The 25,736-nt window shown below is 36.9% G+C and overlaps 1 protein-coding gene across 1 annotated transcript; it reads left to right on the forward strand.

The window, feature by feature from the left end:
• The first annotated feature begins 15,323 nt into the window (after positions 1-15,323).
• Positions 15,324-16,245, forward strand: LOC5570715 (farnesol dehydrogenase-like). Its single transcript, XM_001659258.2, has 2 exons — positions 15,324-15,906; positions 15,971-16,245. Exons 1-2 carry the CDS (start codon positions 15,343-15,345, stop codon positions 16,142-16,144), a joined length of 738 nt encoding a protein of 245 aa, XP_001659308.2. The 5' UTR covers positions 15,324-15,342; the 3' UTR covers positions 16,145-16,245.
• The last annotated feature ends 9,491 nt before the right edge of the window (positions 16,246-25,736 follow it).

The raw sequence follows: 25,736 nt of genomic DNA on the forward strand, positions 1-25,736 counted from the left end.
CTTGAATAAACTCTTGAAGGTATTCTTGCAGAAACTGCTGAAGGAATTCCTGGAGGACTTCCTGAAGGAACCCTTGGAATTATTCCTGAAGAGACTCCTGCAAGATTCCTGGAGGAATTCATGCGGAAACTTCATGAAAAATTCTTGACAGAACTCTTAAAAGAACTCCTGGAGAAATTTCTGAAGGATTTCTTGGAGGAATTCCTGAATGAACTCCTGGAGGACTTCCTGATTGAACTCCTGGAGGAATTCCTTAAGGGACTTTTGAAGTAATTTCTGAAAGAACTCCTTAAGGAATCCCTGAAAGCATCCTTAAGTGAAAGTGATGAAGCGATTTCTTTCTTTCTGACAGGACAATATCCAGTGTAATAATAATAATAATATAGCATTCCCAAAGATGCCATTTGCATGAGCTTTCGAATGAGTCATAAAGATTTTGAATCAGGCGTGTAATTACAGGAACATGGACAAACACTTTTGTATGATTTTTAGGGAGTAAACCCAAACTTTTACACGGGAGTGTATCTTGATTGCCCCCTGGAGTTAAATCAAAACAAATAAGGAATTTGCTCAAATTTTGCTGCTGAGATTGCTTCAGGAATTCTCCTAGCAGATTTACCAGAATCGTTTCCAAGAATTCTTTGAATGTTTTTATGACTTCTTCAAAAACAAATGGAAGCTTTCACAGAAATGCGTTCAGTAGATATCAAATAAATTTATTAAACGGTTTTCTAAGATTTCTTGTAGAAATTATTTGAGCAATCACTCCAGTGATTTTTTACCTGAAACTCCTTATAAAATAATTTGGATTTCTAATGGTAATTCGAGTAATCCGGAACAGAATTAAAACAGAATTCTTGATGGAATCAATATCATGTGCAATCTTAGAATAATTGTAGAGATGTACTTAGAAGATACTTGGTAAAAATCTCTGATTATTAAAAAAACAAATATTTTAAACAAAATTTCTTTGACAAAGAATTTATTATAATTTTACCGATTTTCTACGATTTTTTCTAGAATTTTTTTTTGAAAAAATCGCTCGACAATTTATAATAAGATTCAATATAGATATTCCCCAACTGATTTCTACAGATTTTTTTCTAGAATTCCTTATGGCAAATTATCTGAGTATTCCTTTCATCTTGGAATTTCTACAGGTTTTTTTCTTTACATTTTTCCTCCAAGAATTTCTCCAGAAGTTTCAACGAGAAGTCTTGCAACGATTGCTACGGAAATTCCTTCAAAGATTCCTACGAGAATATATGTCAACAATTCCTACGAATATTTGTATACAGAGATTCCTCCGGGATTTCATCAAGAAATTCTTTCAGGGATTCATCCGGAAAATCCCTGGATTTCTCCGGATATTCCTCCAGGGATTATTCCGCGAATTTCTGGAAAACCTACAAGGAATCCCTTTATGAATTTCTCTAGGAGTCTCTTCAGGGATTCTTCAAAGGAGTCCCTTCATGGATTTTTCCAGGAGTTCCTCCAGTTCTTCTTCCAGGAGTGTCTTCAGGGGTTCCTCAAGGAGTTCCTCCAGGGATTTCTTAAGGACTTACTCTGGGAATTCTTTTAGGACTTGCTCAAGGGATTTCTTAAGAACATCTTCTGGAAAACCCTCCAGAGTTTTCTCCAGGAAATTTTAGGATTTCCTAAAGGTGTTCCTCCCGGAATTACTCCAAGGATTTATCCAGGATATCCTTCCCAGATTTCCTCCTCTATGTCTGCATATTTCTTTCTAGGATTTTTCCAGTGATTCCTCCAGATTTGTTTTTGGTATTTTTCTACATTTTCTTCCAGGGATACCTCCTGAAAGTTCTCCAGAAATTATTCCGGGGATTTTTACAATAACTCAGTTATTCCCCCCAGTAATTTTGTAAGAACTCCTTCAAAGATTCATTCAGAATATTTCCGCATTCCCACTTACGATTCCTGCATAAATTCTTCCAAAAATCTCATCACGAGTTCCTCTTGGGTTTTTCAGTAATTCGTTTAGAGATTTTTTCACTTATTTCACTTATTTCTAACGGAATCCTTGGGGGAAGCCCTGAAAAAATCCTGCTGAAGCTTCTGAAGGAGCTCCTGAAGGAATCTCTGAAGAAAATTCAGGAAGAATGTTAAGAGGAATCCCTAAAAGAACTCCTGATTCCCGGAAAAAAACCTGAATAAACTTCCGGAGGAATCCTTGTAGGAACTCCCAGAAGAGCTTCTGGAGGAATCCATAACAAAAATTCTCTGGAGGAACTCGTTATGGTATTCTTTAGGGGATACCAGGAAAAACTCCTTAGGGATCTCTAGCGGAACTCCTTTAGGAATCCCTCAAGGAACTCTTGGAAGAATCGCTGGAGAAACTCCTGGAGGAACCCCTGAAGGAATTTCTTAAAGAACTCCTGGAGTAATTTCTGAAGGAACTCCTGGAGGAAACTCTGAAGGAATTCATGGAAGAAATCCTGAAAGAACTACTGCAGGAATTTCTGAAAAAATTTCTGAAGGAACTTCTGGAGGAACTCCTGGAAGAATTTCTGAGAATAAACCTGCGAATATTCCTGAAGAAACTACTAGACGAATTCCTGAACGAACTCTTGGAGAAATTCCTGGAAGACCTCTTAGAGAAAAAATCCAGGAAAAATCCTGAAAGTATCATTGAAAGAATTCCTGGACGCATTATTGGAGATACTCCTTGAAGGAACTTCTGGGGCAATTCATAGAGGAACTCCTGGAGAAATTCCTGAAGAAACCTTTGGAGAAATTCCTGAAGCTACTGCTGGAGGAATTCCTGTAAATGAACCTGGGCGAATTCCTGTAGTAACTCCTGGAGGAATATTTAGAGTAATAATTGAAGGAATACCTGCATGAACTCCTGGATGAATTTCTAAAGAATCTCCTGGAGGAATTCCTGAACAAACTCCTGGAGAAATTCTTGAAGCAACTCTTAACTCCTATTCCTGAAAGAATTCCTGAAGGTATTGCTGAAGGAACTCCTGGACAAATTTTTCGAGATACTCCTGGAGGAATTTCTGAAGGAACGCCCGGAAAAAATCCTGTAGGAACTTTTGAAGAAATTCCTTGAGCTATTACTGAAGCAACTCCTGCAGAATTTCCTGAAGATACTCCTGGAGGAATTTCTGAGAGAACTCTTGGAAGAATTCCTGAAGGAAATTCTCATTTTGGAACTCTTTGAGGTATTACTGAGAAATTCCTGGAGGAATTGCTAAAGGAACTCGTGGAGCAACTTCTGGAGTAATTCCTGAAGAACTCCTGGAGGAAGTCCAGAAGAACTCCTGGAGGAATTTCTGAACGAACTTCTGAAGAAGTTCCTGGAGAAAGTCGTGGAGGTATTCCAGGAGGAACTCCTGATGGAAGTCCTGCAAGAACACCTGGAGGGTAGAATTCCTGAAGGAACCCCTGGAAGAATTCCTGGAGAAATTTCTGAAGAAACTCCTGAAGGAATATTTGGAGGAATTCCTGGTGGACCTCCTGGAGTAAGCCCAGGAGAAACTCCTAGAGGAATTCCTGGAGGTATTACTGGAGAAACTCTTGAGTGAATTCCTGGAAATTCTCCTGGAGAGATTTTTGAAGGATCTTTTGGAAGAATTCCTGAAGGAACCCCTCGAGGAACTCGTGGAGGTATTACTGAAGGAACTCCTGAAGGAATTCCTGAAGATATTCCTGGAGGAATTTTTGAAGGAACTCGTAATAAAATTCCTGAAAGATCTCCTGGAGAAATTTCTGAATGAACTCTTAAAGGAATATCGGAAGATACTCCTGGAGGGATTTCCTGAATAAACTCCTAAAGGAATCCGTGAAGAAACTCCTGGGGGAATTATTGAAAGAACTCCTGAAAAATATCCTGTAGAATTCCTGGAGGATTTATTAATAAACACATGGATTTCCTAAAGGAACTCTTGGAGGAATTCCTTAAGGAACTCTTGGGAGAATACCTAAGCCCTGGAAAGAATTCCCTCATGAAGGAACTTCTGATGGAATATCTGGAGGTATTCCTGAAGTTTATCCTCGAAGATTTCCTGAAAAATTTTCTGTAGTAATTCCAGAACGAACTCCTAAAACAATTCTTGAAGGAAATCATGAAGGAATTCCTGAAGGATCTTCTGGAAGAAGAAAACCCTGGGGAATTTCCTGAGAGATCTTATGAAGGAATTCCTGAAGGAACACCTGGGAATACTCCTGGTGAAAGTCTTGAAGGAACTTCTGGAGGCTATTTCTGAAGAAATTCTTGGAAAAATTCCTGAAAAATTCCTGAAGGATTTCCTGGAGCATATCCTGGAAGTATACGCCTGGAGGAATTTTTGGATGAATACCAGGAGAAACTCTTGGAGTAATCTCAGGAGAAACTTTTACAGGAATTCTTGGCGGAACTCCTGTATGAATTCCTAGAGATACTCCGTGAGGAATTATTGAAGGAACTCCTGGAAGAATTCCTGTAGAAACTTCTAAAGGAACTCCTGAAGAAACCACACGAGGTATTACTGAAAGAACACTTTCAGAAATTCCTGGAGATACTCCTGGAGTAATTCTTGAACAAACTCTTGGTATTATTCTTGAAGGAACCTCTTGAGGAATTATTGAAGTAAACCTTGGAGGAAATCCTGGAAGATTTCCGGGAGTAATTTCTGAAGGAACTGTTAGAGGAATCCCTGAAGAAACTCGGAGAATTTTCCTGAAGGAACTCCTTTAGATACTCCTGGAGGAATTCCTGAAGAAACTCCTAGAGAGATTCCTGAAATAACTTTTGGAGGAAATCCTAAAGAATTTCTGGAGGAATCCCTTAGAAACTGGAGCTATTCCTTAAGGGTTTCCTAGAGGAACTCTTGGAGAAATTCTGAAGGAACTGTTGGAAAAATTTCTAAGGGAATTCCTGAAGGAAACCCTGGAGAAACCCCTGAATAAATTCCTGAGTTAAATCCCAGAAGATTTCCTGGAGTTATTCCTGAAGGACATCCTGGAAGAATTCTCGAAGGAGTTCATGGAGAAATTCCTGGTAGAATTCTTGAAGGAAACTCCGGAGGATTTCCTGAGAAATTTCTGAAGGAGCTATTTGAGGGGTTCTTGAAGATACTCCTGGAGGAATTCCCGAAGAAACTTCTGGAAAAATTCCTGAAAGAACTCCTGAATGAATTCCCAAAGAAACTCATGTAGCACTTCCTGAAGGAACTCCTGGAGGAATGATGAATTTCTGAAGGAACTCTTGAAGGAATCTCTGAAGGAATTCATGGAAGAATTCCTTTACAAATCCCTGGGAAATTCCTTGAAGAATCTTTGGATAAACTTCTGGATGAAATTCACGAAGAACCTCAGGAGGAATCCATTAAGTAACTTCTGGAAGAATCCCCCTCTGGAAGCACCTGGAGAATCTTAGGTCGTTTCCTAATAATTCTGGAGACAATTCTCTACGGAATTGTTAAAGTAATGTGTAGCATCCTAATATGATCCGATGGTCGCATACCGCAAGGAACTTGATTCCTAAAAATGATCTAAAATGTTTGCAAATCCAAATTTCAACCACAATACCAACACCGTAGCTAAAACTGATTGCACACACATTTTGCACAGTTGTTTATGATCTCAAATGAAACTGAAAAAACTTCGACTTGGTTGAATTTAATCAAATTTTCGCACTCGTGCTTATGGAATACTATACTCGCCGCAGGCTCTATCCCAGTAGGGTCGTTAAGTTAAGAAACAAAGTTATCACAAAAAAATGCAAAACCCTTCTCCGGTGCGTTTCAACCTTTTTCACAAACGTCGATAAATAACATAAATGAAAACAAATCTGTCACCTCTCTTCATATTGGTAATGCACAGAGAACTCACAACTACACACACATAGCAAATAATATGCTGCCAGCCGTGCATCCACCGGAGAGTCCCAAATATCGTTGCCGACGATATTTTTTGACAGCTCGGTAACACCCCGGTTTGACCCCGGGCCCGGCACGGTGGCTTTGGTGTGAACGCTCACATATAAAACACATTAAAGATATTCAAAACATAACCCGGTCGGACCCCGGACAAGTCTCGGCCCCGGCCCGGCACGGCGCAATGAGAATAGCCCTTAAAACTGCTCAATGTAAGCACCAAATCGTAGTAGCCGACGATAATTCGGCTTCGGTCACAATGCGTGAAAAATTTAAGAATAAATAATAATATGTATTTATGATAAAAAGCAAATAATAATAGAGAGTAAAACATAATTTCGCCTGTTAAGCCCAATTCCTCTATTGTTTCAACCATTAGGCTAAGTAGATGAAAAAACCGAATTTAGTACTATACCATTTAATTCCACTAGAGTTTGTATCCTTTGACAGAAACTAATTGAAGACGGCCTTACAGTTGAGATCGAAATACGCGTATCTGTCAAAGGATACAAACTCTAGTGGAATTAAATGGTTTAGTACTAAATTCGGTTTTTTTCATCTACTTATAGGTATTCTACTAAACAGCTCGAAGATTTATTATAACCAATAGGCTGTTGTGCAAGCAAAAGTGAACTTATGTCCGAACTTGCTGATACACGAGAAACCTATTTAGTAAATTCTCAAAAATAATATTTATTTGAATAAAAACATTTTTTTATCGATACAATACTTTTACAGCTTGTCAGCTTATACAGATGTTTTCAACTATGTTTTGTGATATAAAAAATAACAGAATATCGCAAGTGTATTGATTGCACTGTAAGCACACAAAAGGTAAAAAAACTAATAATGTCAAAATATTATTCCATGCTTGTCAAAAACTGGTTGAAAATAATGTGCCCTGTGAGACCCGATCATTCTATTGCCATTTGGATTTAACTGATATGCATACTAAATATGGCTGTCAAAAATTTCCGATTCAAGAGAAACTTTCCTAGAAAAATGGTCGAAAACAGTCTTCAAAAAATTCCTTTCTAGGAGCTGCTGAGATTTAAAATCACCAGAGCAAGATTTGTTTCGCGCGCATTTTTGGTTCAAATCCAGGCATGCAATGAATCATGCCACGTGTATCCCAGGATTCAATCCTAGATCAATTGTTTCATGGTAAAATAAATCGAGTCAGCATTGATATTTCAGGCATTATTATTATTATTATTTTTATTATTATTGATCCATCTGACATTATGTCTACATGAACGGCTAACCTACTTGCAGCCCTGTCGTCGTAAAATTTGAGCTTCTTAGTTGTCCTTTTTTTAAGGGGGGCGTTACTATAACCGAGAGGGCACTTCTACTCCCAGGCGTTAATGAGGTCGTCTCATAAGAACATTTTCATTAATACCTTAACACACGAGAACCAATTTGCATTTGCACGAGTTCAGTTTTGTATTCCAATTCAGTTAAAATGTGGAACGAGCAGTTCAAGTACATCTGTTCTGAAAGTATACCACAACTTGTACTACAATTCGTAATGTAGTCGATCAGTACCCGTACCCATGTGTATAAAGTGTCAAGAAAGCCATAATTCAGTTTGAATGATCAATATTTCTATGATGATGCATTATCTGATAGCTACTATTGATTATCTCAAATTTGGTTTGACATTCAAGAGAATAATAGCATTAAAAAAAATTGTAAGGCTTTGGTGTGGTTCATTCTATAATACATTTCAGAACTTGACCGATTTATTAAAAAGTTGTAAGATTTTCGAAAGTTCATACAGATTCAATGAACCCAAATTAAACGAGTGCACATCTCTTTATTACTGAAAACCTATCCCAGTAATTGATCAACTTCACTCCAGAATCTAAGTTTCTGATTTGATGACCCTTGGATTTAAAAAAAAATCGTTTTCCTTGAACATCTTGACAAAATGTCGATAACTTTATTCGATAAACAACCAACCAGTACAAGTTCAAAGAACAATTGAATAATATTTTTTGCAATTTCTCATCGTAATAGGCTGTTCTCCATCACACCAATCTGTCATGAAACGGCCTACTTTCCTGCACTGAAGTATGCAGTGCGGGAATAGTCATTACGCAACTGAAACCAGTGCTGTAATGATTCATTACGCAACGCTTTCTCATTACGCAACTGTTTTGAGTTGCGTAATGAATCATTACACAACAATTTTTGAAAAATTGTTAAATGATGGTGAACGCATTCCGATATAATTTCTGATACCCTCAAGTGGTCTTCTACAAAATTGCAAAAAATGTTGTACGTAACTCGATTTTTACAACACTGGTCATAATTATCCTACTCGGCAAGCCTTGTAGGATAAATTTACGACTCGTGCTGTAAAAATCATCATTCTGCAACTTGTTCCATAAACTACTATTATTCATCGCACTCTAGATCTCATTGAACAGAATCGCTTAAAAGCTATCAACTCCATCCAATTTTACAGTACTAATATAAGAACGACATCTTTATATGTCAATGTTTTATAAGAGGTGATCAAATTCAGAATAAATGTTTAAGTTTTTAATGAATTGAATTAAGTACACATGAATTCACTATATGAAGATGAACCAGCCACGGGCTGAAAATCTTCCTAATAAAGCTAATAATAATAACATGAATTCACAAATTAATCCTCAGGTAAAATGTTCAATGAATAACATGGAACTAATTCATCGAACAGATAAAATAAAATATCTGTATCATCTGTTTTGTACTGACGTATCGTTTCTATTGAAAAAAAGCAATTAATTTGTAAATTTGTTAATTGGTAATTTGTTAAACATAACATGAACGGAGCATCGTTATTATCTGAAAATCATAAACCGGTTTTTATGAAAAAAGAGCTCCCAACGTTTTAATAAATGATAGTCGAAAAATCAATATAGAAATAATTGTTTAGCTCATATCTCTGAACATTTTTTCCTATTTCAAGTGTCATTGCAATATCTCACCATTTGAGGTTTCATCACTTCATCATTTACAAGCATAATTAGTGACTCAAGAAAATTTCTAAACGGAGTCTGTGTAGGTATTTCTCTTGAAATTTATGCAGGACTTTTTAGAAGTTGGTTAAAAACATTTTTAAAAAACCCCACCATTTCACGCGTAATTTTTGACCACAAAAATGTTATTTAATCACCTTTTTTGTTTAACGTTTAACCTTTTTTGTTTAATAACCTTTTTTGTTTAACGATATTTTTGCAGTATTTATTTGCGTTGTTGTTTACTAATCTGGCGTTGTTGCATACTTAGCTGGCTTTAAGAAATTTATGATATATTTTCGAAGAAAAAAATTATTCAAAAAAATAATGTTCCGAAATTATTTTTGAGGTTTTGGAAAGCAGGACATCTAGAAGGTTTTGTGGTTTTTTAGTTTTCAAAAGCAGGTCGTCTACAGGCAAATAAAGCGCTACATTTACGTTAGATGTATCAGTGGATCTAACAATTTCCAAACATTCATAACAAATTTTTCAGATTTTCAAATTAATTTAACCGAATTAATGTTACTGTCTATAACAACTTGATAAAGAATTGTTGTGGCTATCTCATAAGAATTGATCCAATATGAACAAGAAAATGAATTGACTGTCTTATAAACATATAAGTTGAAGATTTTTTTTAGCTTCAAACTTTCACTTATTTCTACAAATCTTATGAGGTGGTTGAGATAATTCGATTGATATTCTTTCACTTATGCTAAAGTGCATGTCAAAATTTTAATATAATTTTGCTTTCCATACGAAACAGGTGATTTTTAAACCAAGGGCGATTTAAGAGTTGATTGGTGTCACGAAGGCCAAAGTTCGAAAAAGTTTAGAAAATACTGGTCTACTGCTCCTGCAAATTTCGGTAACGTTCAATTTTATGAAATTCACCTGCGTGGGTTTCCGAAATAACGTTGATAGCTGAATAACAGCTTATGCAGCTTAAAGGTGTTCATATAACATCTTTTCAGCTGAATAAACTGTTATTCAGCTATCAGTATTACCTGGAGTTTCTTGTGTACTTTCATTAATTGTTTTAAAATTTAAAATTTTGCAATTGCTTCCAAGTTTTCTTTTCCTTAACTCGTTCGTTGACCTGCAAGTGGATTATCAAGGACTCCTGAGTTGCTACGAAACAACTAAGAGCTATCCATAAAGCACGTGATTGATTGTTTATGTTTAATTGCTCCATCCTTCCAAATCGTAGTTTCTTGTCCATACTTTTTTTTTCAAATTTATATGAGTTGTAACCCCATTAAAGTTCACGTGGTTCTATCTATTGATATTTTAAGATGTCAATTCAACCTTTCTTCAATCATAACGAGTAATTTGTAATCAGTAGACGAACATCAATCCATACAAGCTAAGAAAACGAGAAGAATATCTACAAACCCTAATTTTGTATCACGTTGTAAATGTAAAAACTTTTTGTATAAAATACGAAATTTTGAATATATAAATAAGCTTGTTTTTACTCTTATAGGCCTGAGTGAATGCAAGGAAATCAAAACCTTCACCGCTCTGCGAATACTCAACAGATTTCAATACATTTTTTTGTCAATATACTAATACATTAGAGTGATGCAAATTTTGAAATTTTGGCTCCCCTATGCTTAAACGATTTTTATTATGGTAAATAGCATCCTTCCAAAGTTTGAAGTGATTCGGAAGAAATTTGACTGTGCACACGCCATTTGAAGTTAATATGGAGATTACTATGGAAAACGCCAACCTTTTGTGTTCAGCCTTCCATCTCTTCGTCATAACATTTTATGGAAAGGTGAACACACTCATCTTATTTGAAAACTTCCCAGCTACAACTTTGCCGAAGACCACTTTTTGATTGGACGGCAGGATAAATTGTTATTCATCATCATAAACTTGGTTTGCATGGAGCATGCTTCATCAACTGTTCGGCAGGCAACAGTGGTACTCCTGGCGGGAAGAATAGATCAAAGTAATCCAGGCTACTATGTTCTACAGCAAAAAAGCAGTGTTGCTCTGAAAGTAATTGAATGATCATCTCAGCATGATATAGACTTTGTTATCACTAATAACAAATTATCCTTACGTCCCATCAAAATGTGGTCTTCGGCAAAGTTGTAGCTGGGAAGTTTTCACATGAGATGAGTGTGTTCACTTTTTCCATAAAATGTTATGACGAAGAGATAGAGGGCTGAACACAAAAAATTAGCGTTTTCCATAGTAATCTCCATATAAACTTCAAATGGCGTGTGCACAGTCAAATTTCTTCCGAATCACTTCAAATTTTATGAGAATGATTTTCATCATAATTGACATCGTTTAAGCATAGGGGAGCAAAAACTTCAAAATTTGCATCAGTCTACTAATACATATATCTAGTGTCTGAAACTGGCCAAGGGAATTGTGGAAAGTACCTGTGTCCAGAGTGGGTCACTGGGTCATGTCGGGTTAAAAGGGGTATTACAGCTTGAAATTTTCAATTGATGTCCTAGAGGGCTTTGAGATGCAGTTGATGTACGAGAGACGAGTTTGATTTACTCCAGGGCGTTAACACATCTTGACAATTTCTATTGATGTCAAACAAGCCGGTCATATTCACCTGATCTAAATAGTTATACAGCTTGTAATTTTCAATTGATATCCTTAAGGACGTTAAAAAGACCTAATCTACGTGTGACAAGGTTAGATTACACAAGGACGTTGATATATCTTGACAATTTTTATTGATGTCATACAGGGCGTGAGGATGTTTGCTGATCTAAATAGGACAAGGTCAAATTTTTTAGGGTATTGATACAGCTATAGGAATTGATATCCTAAAGGGCGTTAAGATGATCTGATGTATGAGAGACAAGGTCAAACTACATAACATGACAATTTCTATTGGTAACATACAGGGTGTTAAGATAACATGGTCTACGTGGTCAAATTACACCTGGACATTGATATTTCTTGACAATTGATGTTATAAAGGGCGTTAAGATGCACCTGATCTTAATAAGATGAGGGAAATTTACTTCAGGGCGTTTATACAGCATGGTATTTACAATATATGTCGTAATGGGCGTTAAGATGCACCTGATCTAAATGAGATGAATTCGATTTAGGTACTTCAAGGTGTTGATACATCTTGACAAGTGGATATACAGGGCGTTAAAATGACCTGATATTAAAAGGATAAGATCTAATGTATTCAGGGCGTTGATACAGCTTTGAGTTTTCAATTGATCCTAAAGGGCGTTCGGATGACCTGATCCACACTAGACAAGGTCAAATTGCTTCAGGGCGTTGACGACATACAGGACGTTAACCTGCACCTGATCGTATTTGGAAACCAAAAAAATACTCCAGGGCGTTGATATAGCTTGGAATTTGCAATGTATGTTCTACAGGGCGTCAAGATGCAGCTGATCTACATGGTACAAGCTAAAATTTTCCAGAAATTTCTATTGATGTCATTCAGCACGTTAAGAAGATCTGATCTAAATTGGACAAGGTCAGATTTATACAGGCCGTTGATGCAGCTTGGAGTTTTGAATTGATGTTCAAAAGGGCGTTAAGATGACCTGATCTACGTAAGACAAGGTAAAATGAAGTCATACAGGGCATTAAGATGCACTTGAGCTCAATAGGGTAACAAAATATTACTCTAGGGCGTTGATAAACCTAATTTATGTCCTAGAAGGCGTCAAGATGCAGCTGATCTATATGAGACTCGGTCAAATGGTGCTTTGATACATTTGGGAATGTTTTATTAATGAGAAAGAGCCAAATTACTCCAGGGCGTTGATGCAGCTTGACATTTTTGGTTGATGTCATACAGGGCGTTAATATGTTCCTGATCTCACAAAGTTCTTTGATAAGAGTTTGGAAATTTCGATTGATGTATTATAGGGCGTAACATTGTAGCTGATATCAGAAACCTTTTTTACCAAACAAAAAAGCTTCTTAGTCGTCGACTAAGCGCGACTAAGCAGGACGACAGGGCTGCCTACTTGCACTAATTACAATGTAACATCAAGTTAGATCTTAAAATACGATTTTTGAACATTGCACTTGGAATCTAAAAATCAAACAGACAATAAACATTATTAAACAATTTACACATAACATGAATTGGATCATTCTTACCGTATTCAATGCGTCTAAAGTCTAAACGTAGCTCTGCGCATGAAGCGTGGTGGCACATTTAAACTCAGTTGACTTAAAATATTTGGTGAGTCTATCACTCCTGTGAGAATTTTTCCCACAAATAAAACTCGGTGCAAGTTACGTCTGCTGGCAAGAGTTTCTATCCCTAATAATCGACAACGATTCTGATAAGGTGGAAGTACGACTGGATTATTCCAGGGAAGATATCTCAACGCGTACCTGATAAATCTAGATTGTACTGCCTCAATTCTAGTTTTCCAGATATCCATATAGGGGTTCCAAACTACAGAAGCATATTCAAGGCCCGTACGGATATTAACTGAAAATTCCTGTCTGACAGGACGTTTGTGATAAGTCTATCGTCAATTTTTACAGCCTTCTGACCTACATATATGTACTGTAATATGTAATGACTTCCTATTTAGATGGGACTCCTTTCTTTTAATAAGAGAATATGAATAAGATTCTATCAGAATTTCAGAATTGACTTCCGTAAGAGAATGTCTGAATTTATCAAACATAGTGCTGTGACGCTCAAATATTTGACTTAATACACTACACCAAGGCTAGTAATGACCGCCAACCACTAGGGTGGTTTGATACAACTCTTGAACGTTTCTGTCCGATATAATTTTCCTTACTACTGCACCTCTCATTCCATAGGTTTGGTCAATCCTCATTGAAACGTATAATATTTATGTTGATCACGAGGAACATTTTGTACTATTTAATTCGGGGAGCTTGTTGTATTCTTGTATTCAATTGGTCTCCTGTGATCTTATGACAGTGATTCAATCCTGAGATTGAATCCTGGCACAAATTCCGCACGCTGAAATTGAAAAAAAAAATCAGGGTTCAAAACGATTCCGATCTTTGAGATGAATTCAAAGCATTCTTGTTTAAATCTTGGAGTAGAAGGATGATCTTAGAAGACTGGTCGAAAATTATATAAATTTTACAATTATTTCATTATATCTTCCGATGTGATGATTTCACAGCTTTGGTACATTCGGCAAAGTTGTGTATTTTTGTAAATTATAAAATGTTGTAGAACATGTCATGTTCATAAATTGCACATTAATCATAGAAATGGTCAAAAAACTGATATTTATGAAAAAATTGGTTAAATTTCAAAATATCAACGTGAAAATGAAGTCAAAAATATCAAGTGTGTTTAGCAAAGTTGTTTAAAATAAAAAGATCTAAAACTTTGCTTGACCGCCCTAAAAAAAAATTTTCAAAATTATATTTTTTCTCGGGTGCCCTATTCAGTATAATTTAAAACTTATTTTTCATTATTACTCGGGATGCTAATTCAAAACAATGTCCCGAAGACACCTATGGGTTAAAACGCCTCTAAGAGGTTTTGACCGTCAATTTTCAGTTTCGGCTGACTGTGTACCGTTGAGACAATTAGGAGTGAAGAGTGATGCAAGATCAACTAGTTCTATGTATTGGTGTTTTTGATTTCAAATTGCTCCTCCGTCTAAAATAACGTCCATAAATGGCGTACCATTTTTTGGTCAATTGGGTCCTAAAGCCCTGTCCCAATTTTAGTGCCAAACGCTTAAGTTTAGGCCAAAAACACATGTTTACTCAATTTTCTAATGTTTTCGGTTGATTTAAGCCCAAAAAAAAATTTTTTTAGATTTTGTCACATCCTTTGGCTTAAACTCAAATTTTGGGTGTATTTTGTTTTCCGTGTCCCTTACGAAACGTCAGATAGGAACAACCCCAGTGGTCGAACTAAAACCCATGTGGTGCGTTTGTCAACTAAGCGAACGTCAAACATGATCAAAAGTGTCAAGGTTCATTTATGGACCAAATTTTTAAATTAAAGTTTAAACATGATATAGCCATTATTTGAGCGGGAAAAATTGCTAAAGTAATTACAGTAACATGCTTTTTCGTGTTGTTAAATAAAAACAAGATTTCATTACAAATTTTAGGACCCAATTCTGTTCCAGTTCTAACAAAATTGTAACAAGATATTTTATAACTTTTTGTAAAAATATGTGTTATAACATGAATTGTAACACGTTTCGAAATAATCTTGTTATGAATTATCGGGAAAATAATACATCATATCTAAATTACATCAACCGGAGGTATTTATATCTCAACATAATATATTAGTCGGGCTACGTGCTCATATTGCTCAATGGCACTATATTGTCTCATTATGCTTAATGTTCAAAGCTAGTACAAACAGATAGCTATCATGCTGATAAGAAGCAAACTATTTTATCATGTCCAGTCTGAGCTTGTTAGTCATTAGATCACATCTCACGCAACTGCACGCTAAAAGAATGGATCGCTGGGGTGGAAAGGTGGCCGTGATAACCGGTGCTAGTTCGGGAATAGGTGCTGCCATTGCTAAAGATCTTGCCAAGGCTGGTATGGTTGTGGTTGGCTTAGCACGACGAGTTGAGCGTATCGATGCGCTGAAGGAGCATTTGCCGGAATCGGCAAGAGATCGATTACACGCATTCAGCTGCGATGTATGCAAAGAGGAAACCATTTTGGAGGCGTTCAAGTGGGTGGAAGAAATGTTCGGAGGAGTAGACGTACTGATCAACAGTGCCGGCATCGGACACCACACCGAACTGTTCGCAGCGAATAACACTGAAATGCTGCGCGATGTGATTGATACGAATGTGTTGGGGTTGGTGTTGTGCAGCCGGGAGGCTTTTCAATCAATGAAGAAGCGTGCCGTTAATGGTCACATTGTCCATATCAACAGCATTGCTGGTCATAAAGTGTTCAATCATCCGACTATCAACATTTATTCTGCATCTAAGTTTGCCGTTACGGCCATCACGGAAACAATGCGCAACGAAATGTTGACTGCTGGAACGCACGTGAAGGTTACGGTGTGTTGTTAGATCTCATCTATTATATGTGGTAAATTTATATTTTTTTTATCATTATTTGTAGAGCATCAGTCCCGGATTCGTTCGGACAGAAATAATGCCAGAGGCTATGCTCCGAAAAGGTTATCCCATGCTGGAAGCCGAGGACATTTCGGATGCCGTACTGTACGTCCTGGGTACCCCACCTCGAGTTCAGATTCATGAATTGATGATCAGACCAGTTGGACAGATCTTCTAGGAGATTGAATGTTTCATGCGCGATGTAGTTGTTCATAAACACAATTCATTTTGAATCATAAGTACTTCTGTTGTCTTCGTCGCAATTATTCTTCTCCTTGTCCAGCAAGAAAATTAAATTATTCGCTTCTGCACACCAATTTTACTGAATTCGGAAAGAACGACCATAGAAAATAATGTATATGCCCACCACTCATCCACCAGACAGACATTCCTTGGCCTTGCCAAAGACGACGACGATAACAGGTTTCTCCAATATCACTTAGGAAACAATGTTCCTTCCTTCCGCAATACTTATACGCACATGGACATGTTTCCCAAGTCCCAAACGTCCACTACCCAGCTGAAATTCCCATGGCATGATAGGGGAGCGGCAGATATGGAACATAATCTGACGGAGAAAATAGGCAATAAATTACAATCATTGTTAGGTAGGTGATGATTCTTTTTGGAAGCTTTCTGTAACTTTCTACCGCGGAGATTTCGGTGCTTGTGGGCCGGAGAGATTATGATTATCATTTTCGGAATACTTTTTTTATTATTTCGGGTGTAGGAGGATAATATTTTCAACAGTTCGTTGGTAAGAAAAACTTCATCGGATGGAGGTGATGGGTAAAATGATCCACGAAGGTAGGTAGGTTTTTGAGCGTGAAAGGTAAGGTTACCTCCATTCGAAATGTCAGCGTTTGTGATTAATATGATTTTTTTCATAATAGTATGACCTTGCTTAGACTTGTGGTAACGTCCGTATCTATAAGGCAGAGCCATTCTGAAGATGTCTGGGTTTGATTCCCAGATAAACCGGGATCTATTCTGTACCTGTCACGACATATTCATACAAAGGTAAAAATAGTAACCTTGTCAGAAAAAAAACTCATCAATAATTAACTAAAGAAGTGCTCAGAAGGGTCTACCCCAGTGAACAGGATTGCCAGTTTTACACCCAAGCTTCTTTTTTCGTAGATTAATAATCACTTAAATTGAATTTCTATGCATTTGAGGCCACACAGCTTTAGTATGTTTCATTCTTATGTATGTTGAGTATGCTCGGAACAAGCTAAGGGAACATCTTGGTAGCTATATCCTCCGTGATGATTTTATGTATATCTTATTTTACTCACGAACTCCTCGGAGTATAGGTATTCTGACTTATGGAGGTAGCTCGTGCTCATCGGACTTCTTCTTCCTCCTCTTTCTGGCGTTACGTCCCAACTGAAACAAAGCCTGCTTTTCAGATTAGTGTTCTTATGAGCACTTCCACAGTTATTAACGGAGAGTTTTCTTTGAAAATTGACCAATTATGCATGTGTATATCGAGTGCAAGGTACGAAGATACTCTATGCCCTGGGAATCGTGAAAATTCCCTTTACGAAAAGATCCTCAACCAGCGGGATTCGACCCCACGACCCTCAGCATGGTCATGCTGAATAGCTACACGTTTACCGCTACGGCTATCTGGGCCCCATCACCGGTCTATAATCTTTTTTGTTTAGTTCAACGGGTATCTACGGTTATCCAAGTACTCCAATTAATTTTGGGATTTCAAATCTACACGCATAACCAGTGACCTGTCTGACTTTAATGCAAAAGTTTTACACCCAAACAGACTAAACAATATACAGTCGCCTCTCCACATCTCGATATCGAAGGGACCATCGAGATAGGGAGAGATCGAGACAAAGAACAAATTTTTGATGAATACTAGATTGAAAAACACTCCGTTACCAAGAAAGTAGTACACAACCAGCCGTCATTTTGCGCTCCTAAATTGTTTTGAATCCCAAAACTTTGGTCTAGTAACCTTCGATATTGATCATATCGACATACGGAGAGAAAATTGAGAACGAAAAATCAACAGAAACACATCGAGATAAGGAGATATCGAGATGAGGAGGATATCGAGATATGGAGAGTGAAAATGTATGCAGACTTAAGGGACTTATGAAATCATCGACATAGGGAGAGATATCGAGATGTAGAATGAATGAGCCTTCATATCTAAACGCGTAGCCAGAGATCTTTCGAATATGTGTTGATGAGCTTATATAGGTATGAATCTCATTCAATCTACGAAAGATCATTGGTGCAAGAATTTCTTGTACAACCTTGAACGGTGGTCAAGCTCAAAACTTGACGGAACATGTGTTCATGAACCTATTTATGTATCAATGTTGTTCATTTTTTTCACAAGAGGGAAATCTGCAATCAGACCCCTGAAAAGGTAACTCAGAGATTGTGGGGATGCCGCAACACCGACGGCCAACTAAAGCCAGCCCATGCGCTATGCGTGTACAACACTCGCTGAATTGCTCTAGTGGTGTACATAATGCACAGACAGGCCTCATAGTATTTTTTCTCCGGAACCACCTTACGGTATTTCTTCGAGGAGAAACCAGTGCATATGACGGATTTCACGCCAACTCGACACGCGATTGGCAGCACCCCTTCAGAATTCAATGAATATTTCTGGATGTCAAAAGTATGTGAAACTAAGATACTTTGCACATTTTGTTTTTTCAAAATCGATCTAGATTAACATTTGGAAAGGGTCAAAGTTGTTATACTTTTTTTATAAACCCGTACTGCCGTGAAACGCAAGTCAGTCTCATCTGTAAAAAGTAGGCATTGGGAAAATGGGATATGAAGTTTTCAAACTCGTTTTCCATACAAATAATCAAAAAAATTCAGCAGATTGGAACATGTACCAATCTCAATGAAACTTTCATTGTATACCTTGTTGGGGAGTATACCTTGTTCAAATCATGAACAAGAATACTAAAAGCATGAATATCACTATTCCCGGCCACGACCATCTTTACCGTGGGATAGGGGAAGGAAATGTTGATGTAGCACTTACTTTATGAGAGGCCACCGACTCAGCGACACCCTCATAAGTGATACGGAGTTGGAGGTTGGGGAAGGTATATTGTCAGGATTCGCCTAGAAAGCTGGCAATAGACCATAAACATTTGTTGTTTAAGCGTTTTCAATTTAATCTTTTGAATGCCGGCAATCAAAAGAGAAAACAATAGTTTATTTATAGTATAAATAGTATTTCGCAAAATGCTTGTCGATTGTGCAGTAATATTTTTGCTCAATAGCCAGTAAAAAGCAAAACCGATCCCTCCAGGGTCATCGGATTGTATAAAATAACGATACGCGTAAAAAAAACCACGCTAATTGAAACACAAAAAAAAATTCTGTGGTACTGTATTTTTAGATAATCGAAAAACGAAAGGAAGCGCGATCGAACTAAACACCCTAGGATAATACAGTCGGTTTTTCTGCTCAAAATTCTACGAAAAGCAGAATCTATCCCTCCAGGGTCATCGAACGGTTAAAAAGCATCCACAACCGATTGTTAGTTGCGTAACACCCGCCCGGACAGAATGCGCAATCTGAACATAATTATCAAACTCCGAATATAACATTTTCCGTTCAAGAAACAAGAATCAGAAGTTTCACGACGCGGACAAAAACGATCCGGAAGGCTCACAAAAGAAAAAGTATCATACTGGAACAAACTCACCGGATTGATTCTCTAAATTCATGTGCTGCCTGTCACTTCAGGATGGTTCGGTGAACTTGGGGCAGCCAAAAACCAACAGTACTGAGGACACAAATCAAACAAATCACTTTTTTATTTTTCACTTTTCACTATTCCATTTCTGAATGTAAAAATGTATTCTTATATAACTGTATATTAAAATGAACAGAAAATTTTTCGACGAAAACACGCGCGCAACCGTGAGCAAAATCTATCGGACGACACAAAATCGAACTGTCCTGCTTGGGCTTCACGAAGCACTACCCAGCAAGACGCTCCAAAACAGGGAAAAAAAATCACAGTTGAGAGCTCATTGGAAGTTATGTTGGAAACTAAACTCTACTCAATTTTGACGAAAATGCAAATGAGACTGACTTGCGATTTACGACTGCGTATAACTTGGAAACGGAAAGATCTTCAAAAAAGTATTGTGTCCTCTATACATACAAATTTCCTGAAGTTTTTGAAAAATATTATTTATTGAAAAAATATGAAAACATTTCCTACACTGAAAAAAAAATGATTCAAAACTTTAAAGTCGATTTAAAAAACGGCCATTTTAGATTTTGATCATCCTTAAGCAAAAAGTTTCGAAATTAAATTTACTAAAAGTCGGCCATACATTGCAAATTGGGCATATTTTAGGGAATTTTTTTCAAACATCGAATTTTTTAAGGCGATCAAAACCGACAACCGACCGATTGAACAAACAACAACAACCACATAAGTTTTACGGTGAGGTAAATCGTCAGGAATTTAAAAAGACAATTTACACCGTCTTCAGCCAAAGGCTGCACAGACTGAACAATCACTAACATTGGGCAACGGACAACACGAAGCACCCAGTAGTCCAGTGATGAATTTTTCGTTTGACGAAAAGGTTCCACCGGCTGAAGCTGGAACCCACGCTACGTGGCATTCACAATACGCCTAAACGACTGACGCCGCTAACCGCACGACCACGATGCCAGTATCAATGATATACAGAGAAATGAGACAAAATATCAGACAAATTAAATCAATATCTATCGATACAATTGACATTACTGTTATACAAAAATCATGTTCCCCTATGTCCCCTCCAAAAAAACCTAGCTACGCTAATGAATGTCAGAAAGGCAATTGCTGCTCGAATATGCCCCATATAATTTATTTTCTCATTATACCGTGCCAATGCCATGGGCTGACTACGTAAAAAATAAACAATTCATTCGATAAGCTCAAGTGAGCGAAGCAATGCAATCTCATTGCTACTCCCAAAATCAACATGAATATGCGGCAGAGTGATGTGATTTTCACATAGCTCCTGCATACATCTACGTACCGCAAAAAGGGGTGTCTTTGATATTTGTTTTTAACGAATTTTTTTTTGCGTTCTGTCATAAAAAAAATACATTTTTAAACAAATACTGTTATCATACTTATCGATTACAGTAGAAAGATTGCTTAACGTTTTATTTTTGATGGAGCAAACATTTATCAGAAGTCAATGACGAAATCCTCAAAACTTCAAAATATAGAGATCGTTAAATAAATTGTCTGTAAGCGTTTAAAACATACTAAAATCTCATCAATGTTTAATGTAAGAATATAAAACCTCAAAGGTTTTAATTGCTACGAAAATATCTCTGACACGAAGTTTCATATTTATACTCTTTAGTCTTTTCTTTTACATTCGTTTTGCTAGGCCTATTGATAGAATTTATGTTACCTTTAGTAAATTGTAGGCACTATCGAAGAAACCTCGTTTTACTGTATTTCATTCCGCGCTGCGGTTGCGAGCGCTCTGCGTCAACGACAATCCGCCGAAATTCGCAGCCGTTGTCCCCATTTGCCGATTTTACGCACGTGGCTCAATAATATATTTCTAGGCTTTTCCGCCTACACCCAAGAGGTCGGTCGGGTTTATATATGTACGTGTCATGGATGGATAGGTATCCAAAGCAGCAAATTGCGATGGCTTAAAATTGATTGATCAATTTCGATGCAGTAAATTCTCGCGTCGCTGATTGACACCCAGGCACAAACGTAAGCCAACGCAGAGTAAGGCTATGCGATGATTCTAATGATTCCTGGACGAATTTCTGAGGGATTCCACGAAATTCAATGAAAATTCCATGTTCTCTAATTTCGTTTAGTTTCGTCAAAATTAAAATATTTCGCGAGCTAAGACTATCTTCTATCACTTCATGATAGAGTTGTATGTTCCGTGTTTTGTACAACAAATTAAAACTTGTTTTATTTCTTTGTTAGTATTATTCTAAACATTACTTTTATTTCTTGTATCTAAGTGTTGTGTGTTAGGCAACACTATCATCCTAATTTTGTATAAATAATTAGAGCTTTTATTGACATTTTTCTTCTGCATATCCAAACTTTTTTGCAATCGACTACAGATGACACGCAGGTTTCGTCCTTTGGCGGAGAGGCCTGTGTCATCCGCAAACAAAGATATTTGACATCCCTGAGGTAACTCAAGTAAGTCGGATTTGAAAATATAATACTATAAGCTACTCTCTGCAAGTTTCTTGATGAGAATGGATCATTAAAATAACCAAAACGGCCGCTGTGGAAAGCATAGATAGCGCCACCGTAGCCTTGTGTGTTTGACAGAACAGCAACGCTGTCACAATGTTAAATCCCATATACAGTGGCGCCTTTGTTTTGATGCGGTGAGCACTGACAAAAACTACCTTCAATGATCCATTTCGAGAGCATTGTCAAAATCAAGAATTGCTTTCATAGAAAATGTATCAAGCTTCACCGGTTATTTTCATTTTCGTTTTGTTTTGTCTTTTTTTTTTGTGTATCGTTTCGTTTCATATCAAAATGGAGAAAAAAGGCATATCGCATACCCTCAACGCAGAGCCTCATTTACGTGCAAATGAGAAAGGTTGCGTGGTGCTTTTTTCCTCCGCTTTCTCTGAACCACTTCGTGTCCATCTAATCGAGTACCGTGCTTAGTTTTCCGGCGACAGTTATTTGTTTGTGTGGCCAACCGACATGTTTTATTTATTGGAAAATATAATATCAGTGTTCGCGTGAAAGCGTTTGTTCGGCATTCGTTGTGCGTGCGATATACCGCCCATTTGTAACAAACAGTTTAAAATATACAGATGCAGTTTATTGGATTCCAATCAAAATTGAATTAGCACCAAATGGAAATGAATCGTGCAAATATTTATAACGAACCTGTCGAGTATGCTTCCCGGAAAGGTACGAGAGGTAGGTGGTTCAACATGGTTGCAACAAGAACAAACAACTCACATGGAAGCTTTGGTTGTGATAATTAAAATAATTGGATAACTCAAGTGGTGCAGTTGTACAAACTACTGCAAAACTTTGGAGTAGGTGTAGCGCAAGTGTTATTTAATTATTTTAACTTTCAGATAGGGAAACTATTGAATGAATTGGTTGTGTGTGTAACCTGAACTTTCTCTGACGTGTAATGCATTTTTGTTACGGACGTGTATGTTTGGTCCATTTCGCCGATTTTGTAACAGTTTTCAACATTTGCGGGCAGTATCAGGTGGGAAAAATACTATAAACGTAATGTGATTAACGATAAAACATTAAGAACCAATTTCTTCACCTTCGCTTAGCCCGCAAACCACGTTCACCCATATAGTTAAACTGGGTTTAAGGCCTAAGCGGTGGTGAAGAAACCGCTTATAAATGTATTCACCGATGAATTATCAAGACCCTCGTGCTGTGCGTACACAAATTCTTTTCGTTTTCGAAAGGTTTTAAAACTTCCTAGAGCAATAATACAAAAATTTTCTGTTTTTCTACTTATTCTCTTTTCGATCCGGCCATATCAGTGATATTTGTAAATGTATATTTAAACTACGAAAAATATTCTTTCTTTATCTAGTCCAGTAAAAAAATATTTCAAGAGATCTTCTAAAGAACTTACGATGAAAATTCCTTGTGATTCTTCAACAAAATTTATAGATATTCAACCAAGTGTTTTAAAGGATTCCTCTGAGGATTACTAGGATTACTTCATGAATTTTTTCCGTACGTTTTCACTGCTATCTCCGAGAACTCCATTACTAGTTTTCACTGAGTTCCTCCTGTGATTCCCACGGGAAATCATTTCGGGGATTAGCAGTTATTGTTAAATATTTTTCCTGATGTTACTTTAGGCCTTCTAAGTTTCCCAAAAAAAAATCTCGAAGGATCTTCACAGAGATGCTTTAGAAATTCTTTTCAAATTTCTCCAAAAAGACTCTCTACGTGCTTATTACATATAAACTAAAATTGTGAGTCTATAATATCTACTGGAAATACTTTGTAAATGATTTCTGGAATAACTGAGAATTTCTTCGAGAAATTCTAGGAATCTCACCACAATTATGCATTTTTTCGCAGAAAACTCTCTAAGTGTTTCTTTAGATCTTTTCTAAAATCCGTGAAAATACTCAGAAGTTACCCGAGCAAGTTGATGAGGGATTTCTTCAGAGAATTATATTACTGTGTCCTTCTATAAAAAAAGAGATCCATCCAATAATTTTCCAAAGATTCTTTAAATCAGCACTAGTGATTCTCTTGATGAAAATTTAGAGAAACTTTCCAACAAATTTGCTAAAGGATTTTGCAATTCATTCTTAAACTTCTCAAAAAATTATCCAGAAAATCCATCACGTATTCTTTCAGGTTCTAGGAATTACCCTAGAATAACATCTAGCAATCTATCTACGCTCCATTTCTGCTCTAAAAATTACTCCAGAAATAACTCAATATTTTTAGAGAAATCTTTAGAAATAACATCACGAATCAATCCATATCCATATCTAATTTAGATCAGATACAAATACAGACAAAATTTTTGGAAGAACTTCCCAAAAAATGGTTCGGTAATTTTAGCCAGAAATAAATTTGAAAAAAAAACTAAATTCTTGTCGGAAATTTCAAGAATTCAACGTGGAATTTTTGAAAATTGTCGCTGAAATTCCTATCAATATACCTCACAGAAAATCTAAAGTGTTTTTTTAAGGATTTACTACAAAAAATCTTGTTTTATTTTTATATTTTTTACTTTAATTTTTACTGAATGTATTTTTTTCGAATACTTTTGCATAATTTCCGAAGTTTAATGATACTATGGCGAACAGTTTGAAGTATATTCCAATTTTTTCCTACTTGCAGAAATTCCAAACAAATTTTTTTGTGAGAATGTTCTAAATTATTGCACTGAAGAAGTTTAAGGCGAAAATATTGGTGGAATACTGAATCTTAGAGTGAAATATGCATTACTTTAAAAAATTGTAGAGAAATTCCTTATGGGCCTTCACCAAGATCTGACTTTTAGGCAGACATCATGTATACGCGCTTCACATCAAGAGCTTGAGATCAGCTTGCCATGAGCGCACAAAAATAACCGCGCGCTTGAGCACGTGCTATGGTGAGACACATTTTTTTAGATCTCCTGTAGCAATGTACTAGCTCATGAGAAAATCTCAATGTGACAGTGCATTTGAGCCTCGCAGGAGAAGGTTTCAGAAGCAAGGAAAAGGGATTAAACTATGGATCAAACTGCCCGAAGGCAGTTTCAAAGGACTGACGTGATTCAACGCGGTTAAGATTCTAGAATCTGAATTGAAAAACTTGGGCTGGCCACTGAAGAAGCATAGGCATAGACCGAATTCGTATGCTTCCGTGAGGTCATTGTACTAGGCAAACATAACTGCATGAAAGTACTCCTAGTAAGCGCATGTGACGAGCCTCACGAGATGTCTCATGAGACTCGCTCAATAGGATTTTTTTTGTACGTATCTGCATCTCGTGTCTCACATAATCTGTGAGCTGCGATATGGAATATCGCATGGCACACTAGCTCATTCAGGTATACATGAGAAATACGACACTCTGCTTTTAGGAACCATAAACATACGAATTTTGAAATTTTTCAAAAGTTCTATAATTTAACTTTTATTATTAGGGAGTCGATGCCGGTTATGGACCCTTTACGTATTATGGACCCCCTACAGAAAAACATAAAATTAACACTCAAAGCAACTTTATTCCTATGAAAATCCACCGG

This window comes from Aedes aegypti, chromosome 1 (genome assembly GCF_002204515.2).
Source record: "Aedes aegypti strain LVP_AGWG chromosome 1, AaegL5.0 Primary Assembly, whole genome shotgun sequence".
Classification (NCBI taxonomy): domain Eukaryota; kingdom Metazoa; phylum Arthropoda; class Insecta; order Diptera; family Culicidae; genus Aedes; species Aedes aegypti.